At 57.5% G+C, this 12,072-nt stretch overlaps 1 protein-coding gene across 7 annotated transcripts in view; it reads left to right on the forward strand.

The window, feature by feature from the left end:
* Positions 1-12,072, forward strand: part of SHANK2 (SH3 and multiple ankyrin repeat domains 2) — a 559,408-nt gene that overhangs the window by 285,984 nt on the left and 261,352 nt on the right. For all 7 annotated transcript variants that reach the window (XM_049713021.1, XM_049713018.1, XM_049713020.1 and 4 more), the window contains 2 exons: positions 5,640-5,809; positions 10,616-10,729. In XM_049713021.1, coding sequence (XP_049568978.1) covers positions 5,640-5,809; positions 10,616-10,729 — 284 coding nt within the window. The remainder of the gene's footprint in view (positions 1-5,639; positions 5,810-10,615; positions 10,730-12,072) is intronic.

Raw genomic sequence — 12,072 nt, forward strand, 5'->3', positions numbered from 1 at the left:
AGAGCCACGAAAGCCAGAAACGCAACCCAGAAGCCCGGGAGGGGGCCACGGTGCTCGGGGAGGTGTGCAGGCTGAGAGCTCTGGCATTTCTTCCCAGCCCGAAGGCAGAGGAGGAAACAACGCTGATGGTACAGGGGGTGACGTGGAGTCTGAGCTTCCATGCTTAAGACACAGCTGTCAGCGGGGTCAGGGCTTGGGATCTCTGTGTTGGAAACGCCACCCCCTCCCAGGGCCGCCAGCAGGTAGCCCTCCAGCAGCCTCCTTCCACCCATCCCACGTGAGTCTGGAACCTGGATGACACCCCGATTTCTAGCAGGTCCCCAGCTCTGGGAGATTCTGCTTCTTCATATCTGTGATTCTGCCACCACTCTGCACACAGGGCTCCCCGTCTCCAGCGCAGCTAGGGTGACCCAGTGCCCCTCCAATCATGCCCCTGGTCTCTGTGGCATCACGTTTCCCCAAACGTCCCAGCAGAGCCTTTCGCGCAGCCGATGCCCTCTCCCCGTCACCCCAGCCTCTGTGCTGACCCATCAGACACACAGAGAAGCATCTTGTCAACTTGTACTTCTCCCCCATGAGGCTCGAGTCTGTCTCAAGTCCATGGGCGTCTGCAGATCCACTAAATACTTGCCCAGGGAAGGAGTGGATGGATGTGTGAGTGGCTGACAAAGGAACGAACGGAGAAAGTTCCACGTGCAGGCAGGTCCCTGTTCATCCAGGAGAGCTGGGAAATGTCCAGGTCACCCCACGGCCGACCAGTTTTCTGATATTGACAATTCAGTGATGTAGCCCTCGTACCAAAACAACGCCGTTGGAATTGCTCCTGGCTGTTCTTGGACGGAACACAAGGAGAGTGTGGACCCTTTGGGGTGGGGGAAACTTCAGACCCATCCTCACTGTGCAGGCAGGACGGGCCCAGCCTGGCCTCCAAGAGGGGACGGCGCTGCCAACCTGGAGCCAATGGGGGGCTGTGGCCCCTGCTGCCGTCGAGGGCTGCCATGGGCGAGCAGGGCCCAGCAGAGGGTGCATTTCATAAAACAGGGCAAAGGGAGGTCATGGTCGCCTGGTTCGTCACCGCACAGAGCAGGGAGCCCGCAGGGAGCCCTGAGCTGGGATCGGGGAGCCAGGATGTGAGGTCAGCTCTGCATCTCTGCGCCTACGTCACTATTTACGGAGCCTCTATTTTTCCACTCGTGAAGTGGCACTTGGCAAGGCTCAGATTAACCTGGAATGAGAAGATGCTTCAGCGTTTGTGTGGACCACACATCACTGCTGGTACCTAGAACCGCAGACGCACTCTGGTCTTCAAGGACCAATTTCTTCCTGTTCTTAGACAAAGCCTTTCCGGGCTTGGACAGATGAGTTCGGGAGCTGACGGTCTGCAAAGTGGCTCAAGGAACAGAACTCCCAGACTGGAGCTGTGCTCGCTTTGACTTCTCTGCCCAGTGACACACTCTGGCGCCGGCTGGAACCAGCTGGCTGACACGTGCATCCTGTCACCCACTTTCCAGCTGAAGCAGAGAGTGATAAGCAGAGAGTGAAGCAGACGTGTTGAATGTTCACACACCTGTGCAGAGTGGTTCCTGCTGACTCACTCTCAGGTCTCCCCAGATCATCCCCTCTTATCACATGGGGAAACCGAGGCTTCCAGTGGTTAACTGACTTATCCAGCATCTGGTGGTAAGTGACCAGCTGGGCTTCCGGCAGGGTTCTTTTGAAATTTGGATGAATGAGTGAATACATAATGTTTGTATAAGTGGTAAGATGGATGGATGGATGGATGGATAAGTGAGTGGATGGGTGGATGGATGGATGGATGGAGGACGGATGGATGGGTGTATGGATGGACAGGTGAGTCGATGGATGGCTGGATGGGTGGGTAGGTGGAGGGATGCGTAGCTGGATGGATTTCTCCTGAGGATCAAGTTTTCAGGTTGGACGCAGTCTCCTTGCTGATTGTCGTTGATTACGCACAGTGGGGTTCCTTGGGCTCCTCATGTGGTTCCCAGGCTCCGGGCACAGCAGCTGCTTCTGCAGCTGACCAGCAGCTGGGAGGCAGGTCTGGCAGCCCCAGCTGTGCTGCTTACCCTCTGCCCTGCCCCAGCCATCATCAGCATGGTCCATCTTTATCTTTTCTCTGGACTTTGACCCGCCCCCTCCCCTGGGGGAGAAGCCCACCTGCCTTAACCCTGCTGCCCTCAGAGTCATCTCGCCTTCTGGTGCTTGGGGACCAACTCATGGGCCCACCTGCCCTTCCGCTCATCGCCCCTGGTGTCTGCTGCCGCCACACCTCCTGTCCAGGGGTGTCCATGCGGCCCATTTGTGACCTCCTTGGTAGGACAACCTGCAGTTTCTGACTGGGGTTTAACGCATCAGGCACTTCCGAGCACCCACTACTGCACCCGCAACCAGGGATGGGGGCATGGAGATGGTGTAGATATAGCCCTGTGTTGCATGGCTCCCAGGCCAGCCTCGGTGATGGTCAGATGCAGAGGTGCTAACTTCCATCAAAGCTTCAGTGACAGAGCCGGCGGGGGGCAGAGAGGGGGAGCTTCGTCTGTTTTCCCCCACTGATCCTCCTAGCAGCCCCGTGTGGGGGGCCCCACCCGGCCATCGCTCAGTGCAGATATGGCAGGTGCATCGGGGCAGATCCAGGCACTGTTTGTGGAGGTCTGGGGAGAGGAGGCCTTCTGAGGCCGGTATGGGGTGCCCCCCTGGAGCGCCTGCCCTCTGCTGACCCTAAGCCTCTTCTGAACCCTTGAGTCCAGGTGGAGTGGCCCCGAGGGACACTTCCCTATTGCCGAGGGACCGAGTGCCCTTGGTTACCAGGACTCACTGTCCCCTGGCCTGGGAGCCAGAGAGGAGACCCCTGATGATGTTCAGCCCCTGTGGCAAAGGCGCTGTCTCCCCCCCCCGCCCCCGAGCTCCGAGTGAGGCTGAGGTGAGGCACATTGAATGGTTGGGTCTTCTTCCTGATGCAGAAGGCGGGCGGGACGTCGTCGCAGGCGGGAACGCTGAGGGCCGCTCTACTTTTCCCGGGTCTTTTCCGCCACAGGCAGGTGGCCCAGATAGTCCTCCCTCTCTGTGCGTCAGCTGCCTTGCCACTTGCCAACTGTCACCTCTGGACCAGAGGCGGTCACACAACCTGGCTCGTGCAGGCGTCGCAGTTCTGGGCTCCCGGGGTGTTTGGGGATCAGTGATATCCATCCAGAGGATGGTGGATTTTCCCATCTGTGCACGCCGATCTGTAGCCGGCTGGTGGGGAGAAGGAAGTGGGGAGGGACAGGAAGGCCACCGGGCAGGGCTGCCTGTGATGCCAGAGCTGACAGGGGCACCTGTTTCCCAGGATGCTCTGACCTCCGTCTGTGGCTTCAACTTGGTCAGGGAAGGCTGGGGTCGAGGAGGCCGGAGAGGGGGCATCCCTGGGGCCAGGAGAGCTTGTCCACTCTCTGTGTCTCTGAGCCCAGGCGAGCACCTGGGAAAGGTCACATGCCCGCCCGCTGCTCCGTGTGGTTTAGGGAGAGCTCTGGGCTTTGGGGTCGGGCAGGCAGCTCTGACGGTCGATCCTTCTCACCTGACTAGCATAAATTAGGGTGTAAACTGAGCACGTCCCGCGTGTAGACATGGGTTCCTGTGGCCAGCTCATCGCCATGAGCGAAAAAGTGAAAAGCGTGGCAAAAAACAGCACAGTCACGCTTCCACGGATTCTTACAAGCGCAAAGCAGACCCTACGTATCTATCAGGGGTGCCAGCGCGGGGAAAGCACGACACAAAAGGAACGTGGGGGGTTCGCGTTAAATCCCGAAAGTGAACGGTCACAGCATATTCTAGAATATTCCCTGCAAGCCTGTTTCACACCTAAAGGTGAGAACGTCTTCCTTGCAGGAATCTCAAGCTCCCTGTGTGGGCTCCCAGGCCACGGCATCTGTAGTTTGAAAGGAGAACCATAGTTGGGGACCCCACCCTTCACGGCCACGAATTTGTGCCATGAGTGGCCCCCCTCCCGAGACTCGGATGTGGCTCCCTGACTCGGGAACCTTCCCCGAGTATTATTAATATGCCTCTTCCCCGTGGCGGGTTGTCCTCTTGGGCGACACCAGCCGGCCGTGAAGGCTTCTCTTGTCTTTCTGACCAGGGGCTCTGGAGCGTCGCCCCGAATCCCTGCCCAGGTTCATCCACGTGCCTGGGTTTTTTCTAAAGACCCCATCACGGGAGGAGAGCTCAGTAGGACTCCTCCAGATTATGAGTGATAAGAACATGCTCTCAGGCTGGTGGCGCACTGGTTGAGAGTCCGCCTGCCGATGCAGGGCACACAGGTTTGTGCTCCGGTCCAGGAAGGTCCCACATGCCGCGGAGCGGCTGGGCCCGTGAGCCATGGCCGCTGAGCCTGCGCGTCCGGAGCCTGTGCTCCGCAACGGGAGAGGCCACAGCAGTGAGAGGCCCGCGTACCTCAAAAAAAAAAAAAGAACGTGCTGTCTTCTCTCCAGAAGGAGTCACCCGGGTCACCCATCAACCGTCACAATGACATGGGGATGTCGTCACGGAAAACCACTTTGCACATTTCTCTGGGAACACGTGCTTCTCTCTCTCTCTCTGTCTCTCTCTGTGTCTCTCTGTCTCTCTTATATCCCACCGTTGGGCCCTGTTGAGTTAGATGTCCACGCTCACTGACAGGCAGGGAAGTTGGCCTAGAAACGCACGCTCTTTGTGATATAGTCACATAAGACAGGAAAGAATGAAAGTCCCACTTGTGAAATGTCACCAGGGCAGCTGGGCGTGGGCTGCCTGCACCGCGATAATGAGGGCTTTCGCCAGTAGGTTCTGGGTGTTTCCTCACATGGTGTGGCTGGCGCTCACAGTGAGACTCTGATAACGTGGCAGAGACCCAGGGCCTCCCTTAATTGCTGCCTCCACTGGAGTTTTTCTTAAATTGAAACATGCACGTAAAATTTACCATCTTACCCATTTCTACGTGTGCAGTTCAGTGGCGTCAAGTACATTCGTGTTGTCGCGCGACCATCCCCGCCGTCCATCTCCATCTTCCCCACCTTCCTAAACTGACGCTCTGTCCCCATTAAAGGCAAACTCCCCTCCCCCTCCGCCAGCCCCTGGCCCCCACCATCCTGCTTATGAATTTCAGTACACCAGGTACCTGCCCTGAGTGGAATCACTCATTATCTGTCCTTCTGTGACCGTCTTCCTTTATTTAGCATAACGTCCTCAAATTTCATTCATGTTGTCACCTCCCTCTTTAAGGCTGAATAATATTCCATTGTGTGGATGGACCACATTTGGGGTATCCGTTCATCCATCAGTGGAGACTTGGCTCGTTTCCATCTTTTGAGAATAATGCTGCTGTGCACGTGGGTGTGCAAATATCTGTTTGAGGCCGTGCTTTCACTTCTTTGGGGTACCTGCCCAGAAGTAGAACTGCCAGAATTACCTGAGTCTTTTAAGCACTGATGCTGCCCCCCGGGGCCTTTTCACATCTCCAGGCACGTCTAGAATCAGGAGCTCCAATGTGACTGCTCGGGGCTCAGCGTTTGTTATGAACAGATGGGCCAAGGGTCTGGAGTGTACCCTGCTCTGTCTCAGGCCGTGACCCTCCCTCTCTGTCTCTGCCCGCCTCTCACCTGCAGTCCGGCTTTCCTGCCAGGCGCCAACAAGGATGCGCTCTCGGCCTTCGAGTACCCGGGGCCCAAGCGGAAGCTGTACAGCGCGGTCCCCGGCAGGCTCTTCGTTGTCGTCAAGCCATACCAGCCCCAGGTCGATGGCGAGATCCCCCTTCACCGTGGCGACAGGGTCAAAGGTCAGTCTCCATTCTGCATTCAGGGCGGGGTCAGGCTGGGGCCCCTCAGCCTCAGTTTATCCCCGTTGGGGTGTCGGTGTCCAGGGCATTGCTTCTGCGGGGCCCCCGTGGAAAATACGGAGCCCTGGGAGGGCAGAACGGGGAGTACAGTGGTGCTCATGGCCGCGGTGACTCTAATGTCCATTGGGAAGGGCAGCACGTGACTATCTGGGACGGGAGTCCACTGCAGAGAAAAGCAGGGGAGGGGCAGGCGAGGGTGGCGACGGGCAGCTCTTCTGCGTCTGGAAAACCTCCCAGGGCCTCAGGAGGAGGTGGGAGGTGGTGCTGGGATGCGGCCAAGCACAGGTCGGACTCAGACGCGTCTCGAGGCTCAGGGAGGGGCATCCAGGTGGATGGTTCAGCCTGGGGGCCTGTGACATTCCAAGGAAGGAGATCCGCCGGGTTATAGGGAAGGATGCCCAAAGCAGAATCCTGGGAAATGTGGGTGAAAAGCCTTGAGGGCCGCCGTGCATGCCAGGAGTTAGACCAGGGGCAGTACCAGCGATGGGAGCCAGCGACGGTTTCTGAGCAGGAAGACGAGGTGTATGCGGCCCTTAGGGAAGACGGGTTTAGTGCAGGCACGTGCAGGAGGTTGGCAGCGGCTGTAGAGGAGCGCTGTGGCGCTAGAGGCCACACGAGGAGGGTGGAGAAGTGACAGGTGTGGGCTGCAGGCCCCATGGGGGCCGCTGAGCTCACCAGGCGGAGCAGGAAAGGGCACACCATGCCTGGCCCTGTCGCTGCAGGGCAGCTTTCGGAAGATGCATGGCAGGGGCAAGAAAGTGTGCCCCTTAGGGGTCAGCCGGTCAGGTTCAAATCCATCTGGCCCTGAGCTGGTGACGCCCTGCTCCTTCCTCCGTACCGCGCAGTAATCTAGCCGACACCCCCTGGGTTTTACAAGTTTCCGAGGACAGCTGGAGACCCGTTCTCTCTCTTGCAACTCCTTCTTGGTAGTCCAGCTGCACGGAAACTCGACCATCTGGTGGCAACAGCAGGTCCCAGGGGCTCTGTTTATTTTATTCCCATCATTTTTTTTTTAACCATAGGTCGTTTCTGTTGGTCTATTTTCAGGTTCACTCGCTCTTTCCTTTGAAATGCCCCCTTCACTGCTAAGTCCGTCTTGTGAATTTTTTCATTTCAGAAGTGACACGTTTAAATTCTAGGGTTTCCACGTGTATTTTCTTATAGTTTCTCTCTATTTGCCAAGACTTCCTATTGCTCTGTTGACATTTTCACTCTTTGGATGTGCATTGCTGTTTTACAACATCGTAGACGGGTGTCATCGTCCCTCTAAAATCCCCGTCTGTCGTCCCACCATGAGGGTCATTTTGGGGTCAGGCTCACGTGGTTTTCTCTCCTCTGGAGGACGGGCCCCATCCTGTTGGGTCTTTGCGTGTCCGGTAATCTTCTGTTGCGTTTTGGACATCAGGGTGTTAAGTTGTGGAGATTATGGCTTCAGTTCATTCTTTCTTTCTTTTGGGAGGGTTGCCTGGGTGACAGCTCAGGCCCCGACTTGAGCGGAGCTGCTCTGCATCTTTTCAGAGAGGTGGGTGCCCTGAGTTGGCCACCCCTCCCTGGCTGTTTCCCTTGTGAGGACACCCCGACTCTCTTCAGGGTGCCTGGTTTCCTGGCTCCATCCTTCTGGTTCTTTAGGCCACTCAGAACGCAGCTTTTTCCTCATGTGCCCCTCCTCTGCCAGCCCTGCTGTGGGGACCATACTTAGTCCAGGCTACAAGCCGTGGAGAAGGGGCTTCCCTATCCAGCTCTGCTCCCCTCTCCCCCCGGGCAAGCATGCATCCCACCAGGCCCGTCTACTTCTGTCCGCGTCCTGTACCTTTTTGCATCATATTCAGGGTTTATAGCTGCCTCCTGGGGTGGGGTCCAGTGGGGTCTTTGAGCATCATACCCATAAGTCCCTGATTGTCCCTATGTAGTTTAACACAGTATTTTTGTTAACTTTTAAATTATAAACATTCAAATTATAAACACAAGCACTCACATGACCTGCAGTTTGGAATTTTAATACCAAACACCAAAGAGCACCGGGTCTCGCTGCCCAGCCCAGCTCTGAAATCTGCTGAGCCCGCACCCCTGGGCTTTCGTCCCCCGTGTGTCCCTCCATCCACCTTGCTGTCACCCCCAGGCCCGTGGCAGGCTTCGGGCTGGGCTGGGAAGGGCCTGGGGAGCCTTCCCGGTGACCCAGTTACCGGTCACCTCATATCTGGGGGCCGTGTGTCCTCGTCCACACATCAGAGATGATAACAGAGGAGATACAGGTGGAGACGTGTTAGCACCTGCTGTTTACCAGGCACCCTGCTTGGGGACGTCACACGTCTTTCCTTGTAAACCTCATAGCAACTGTGGGCCGAAGGTGTCAGATCCCATTGTGTGTGTCAGCACGGGCCGCTGTAACAAGGCTCCCCAGACTGGGCAGTATAAACCTCAGGATTTACTGTCTCCAGTCCTGGAGGCTGGAATCCGAGATCTAGGTATGGGCAGGGCTGGTCCTCCTGAGGCCTCTCTCCTCGGCGTGTAGACGGCCGTCTCCTCCCTGTGTCCTCACGGGGTCGTCCCTCTGTGTGTGTCTGTGTGCTTTTCTCCCCTTCTTATAAGGACCCCAGTCCTGTGGGATTAGGGCCCCACCCTAGTGACCTCATTTTACCTTAATCACCTCTTTAAAGATCCCCATCTTCAAACACAGCCACATTCTGAGGTTCTGGGGGTTAGGACTGCCACATAGGGGTTTGGAGAGGACACCATCCAGCCCACACAGGGGCTCAGTTCAGGTCGTGGCGAGGAGGAGCTCCGTGGCTGCCTCGGTGCCCTGACTGTCATGTGCGACGGGGCAGCCTGTCCTTACATGGTCTCTGGGCTGCTGAAGGACTGGGCGCCGCCCGGATGGAATTTGGACTCCACTGTAACTTTTAAGGACCCCATCACCAAGCACAGTCACCGTCTCAGCTGCTGGGAGTCAGGACTCCAACAGAGGAATATGAGGGACAGGATCCAGCCCGTGAAAGACTCCTGTCTAAGTTACATGGTAACCTGGGGCAAGGCTCCCACAGCTGCCTACCTGGGGACGGGGATTCCGGTCTAGTGTGTCTGGACTGCAAGCCCAGCCCCCTTTGTCTCTCTGAGTCGCTCACGCCTGCAGTCGGCTTGGTGCCGACGTCACTTAGCTGTGCCCAAGGGTGTGGCCTTGACGTTGCCTGGAGAGACAAGAGGCAGATGCACGGTCCCCACCACGAGTTTCTACGTGGACCCGTGGCGGTCAGCCAGGCCGCTCCAGTAGCTGGACAGCGCCCGGGCAGGTCCCTGTCCTCCGCTCGCCATCCAGGGCAGCGCTCCGAGACGACCCTGTCACATCTGGGTTCCGTTGGGCTGCCGTGGTGTACATCCCCGTCAGCTGGGCTGCGCTGAGCGTAAGGGGCCAGCGCTGATTTTTGTAGAAAATGGTTCACGCGATTATGATCTTAATGGTCCTCGGGGAGGTTGCCTGTCTGTTCCCTTTAGGCCGTTTCTTCAAATTATTAGGCAAAGACGTCTAAAGCTGAGGTACTCTGTGCTGTTCACCTTCAAAACTCACGGGTCCGGGTGTCCTTACCTGGCCTTTGAGATTAAGAGGAGGGATGGAAGGAGACATTTCTGTGGCCATGATCTCTTCTCCGCAGTTCTGGTGCCTGGGGGTCCTGAGTAATTTACAGAACGTTAAGATGTGCAGAGATTATACTAACCTCCCACTGCACAGATACACTCTGAGGGAGCCAGGGCTTTGGGGTGGAGGTGTGCCCCCAGCCCAGCATCACCGGCCTAAGAGACAGAGACCCTCCCCTGCCTCACCCCTGCCAGCCTGACCCTTACAACCAAAATATTTGTCCAAGCAGTGCCTGGGCAGCACGTGGGACCTCGTGTCTGTGGGTTTGCGTTGCTCACCCACGCTCGCCATCGGTCCAGTTTAAAAAGGAATACGCTTCATCCCCCCAGCGGGCGTCTGTGAGGCCCTCTGTGCGCCCAGCACTGAGCCAAGGAAGGGGGAGACCCAGCGCCCTCAGCCCTGCAGGCGGGGCAGCTGTGTCTGTCCCATGACCCTTGACTTTGCATTTTCACTGTGCAGTGGCCCCCTGCTGCTTGCGGCACCAACATAACCCTCAGGTTCTTCATTGATAAGCCAGCCAGAAGCCCGGGACTGCCCGTGGGCGTTGACCAGGCTGCCCTTGCACTTCAAGCCCAGGTGGTATCTTGTAGCTGCCAAGCAGGCTGCTTCCCTGTCCCCTGCTGTGAATTCTCTGTTCTCAAACGAATTTCAAAGGTCCTGTGGGCCTGGACTCTTGGCCTCTCCTCCCCCAGCTCCAGAGGGGCCGACACGACCTCACGGTTGCGTCTCTTCATCAGGGTGGCCTGTCCCCCGACTTTGGCACCTGAAATAACTGATGGTGGGGTCTCGGAGGTCCCACTCTCCCGTCTCAGCTGGGACCTGAGAGACGGGACACAGTGGCCACAGGCCGAGTGCTGTGAGATACGAGGACGCCAGGACGCCCGGCGCTTACATCCTCTCCCCCAGGCCTAACGGGCAGAGGGGACCTGGGGGCGCAGAGGCTCTGCAGTGCCCCCTCCGAGGGACACTTTGCCAGGCCCCTGGTCTACGGCTGAAGGGAGGCATGGTCAGCCAGCAAATAGACCAGAGCTGCCGGCCCCTCCTCCCTGCATCCACACCCCACGCCCTCCAAGCCCCGCCCACTAACCCCTCCCCCTTTCCCCATCTGTCTCTAGTTCTGAGCATCGGCGAAGGGGGCTTCTGGGAAGGCAGCGCCCGCGGCCACATCGGATGGTTCCCAGCCGAGTGTGTGGAGGAGGTCCAGTGCAAGCCCAAGGAGAGCCAGGCAGGTAAGGCAGACCCCACCCTCGTCCGTCCACCTCTGTCCGGCCTGGGGTCAGCGTCGTTGCTGACATAGAGCGCGCGGTAGGTACGGGCAGGTGTGCGGTTCCCGAGAAAGGCTGAGTTTCGGACCGAGGGCTTCTCTGATCCTCCGAGCGGCGGACGCCATCCCACTGGGCTTTGTCCAAACCAGAAATCGGTTGCAGGGCATCCTGGAAGCTTTGCGTTAAAACGCTGGTCTATGCGTGTGCCAGGAAACGGAGCGTGCGTTCTAGCCGTCGGAAAAGGGCTTTGCGGGGAGAGTAAATGCTTGAAACTGCTGTATCGCTCTCACGCCGACATCATAAACAGGCCGCTTGGCGTTTCCCCGCCGGCCCCTGCCGGGCCCTCCCTGAGGACTCGAGGTTTGCTGTCTCAGTGAAAACTGCTCGAAACAGGCCTGTGCTCGAAGCAGGTCTGAGGCACGTCACTGCAGCCCCTCGCAGAACTCCCAGACACAGCCCCTGCTTATGCTTGCCCTGAAAGCGATTGCCAAAAGATTGGATTGATTGAAATGGTAGGAGGAAACCACTTATATAAAACGGTATGAGAAACAAATAGGAGAGGTGGAGACACTCAGAGCACTAGGTTCCCCTAAGAGCCTGGTCTACGCGTACCCTGCTGGCTTCTGGTAGAATCCCAGACCCATGGTGCATGTGTCAGAAGTGGCCACGTTCGCTTTGTGGCCGATGGCTTTGCTGCACCCTTGGGCAGTCTCATCATGGTGCCAGTTGGGCTGTGTTCCTTTCCGGAACCTCTGGGGAACAGTTCATTCCTGTGCCTTTTCCAGGTTCTGGAGGTCACAGCATCCCTCGGCTGGGGGCCCCTCCTCCGTCCTCAAAGCCTGCAGTCGTGGGCCGGGTCTCAGGCCGCGTCTCTCTGACTCTCCCTTTTGCCTCCTCTCCCTCCAGTTTTTAGGTCTCATGTGGTCAGATTGGCCCCACCTGGAGGACCCAGGTCAGGCTAAACTAATTAGAAAGCTTAATTCCCTCTTGCCTTGTAAGGTCATGTACTCACAGGCACGGGGGATTCGAACATGGGCATCTTTTGCGGGGGGACCATCCTCTGTCTACTAAGGGTGATGAATAAGAACACGGTAACCCTGCTTATGGTGTGGATTACTGGCCGGAGGAGGGAGGCACTGCTGCGACCCGGGGTGGAGTGGGGTGGAGGGAGAGAACAGTGCAAAGGAGATGGGATTCGAGCTGGATTTTAGGGTGGGGGAGAGTCCAGGTGGTTCCTATTGGGTTCTGTTTGCCTTGGGCTTTCTGAGATCATGACTTACCATCGTCTGTTGTAAAGGGATGGTTTA

The sequence above is a fragment of the Orcinus orca genome, chromosome 8 (assembly GCF_937001465.1).
Source record: "Orcinus orca chromosome 8, mOrcOrc1.1, whole genome shotgun sequence".
In the NCBI taxonomy this organism is placed as follows: Eukaryota; Metazoa; Chordata; class Mammalia; order Artiodactyla; family Delphinidae; genus Orcinus; species Orcinus orca.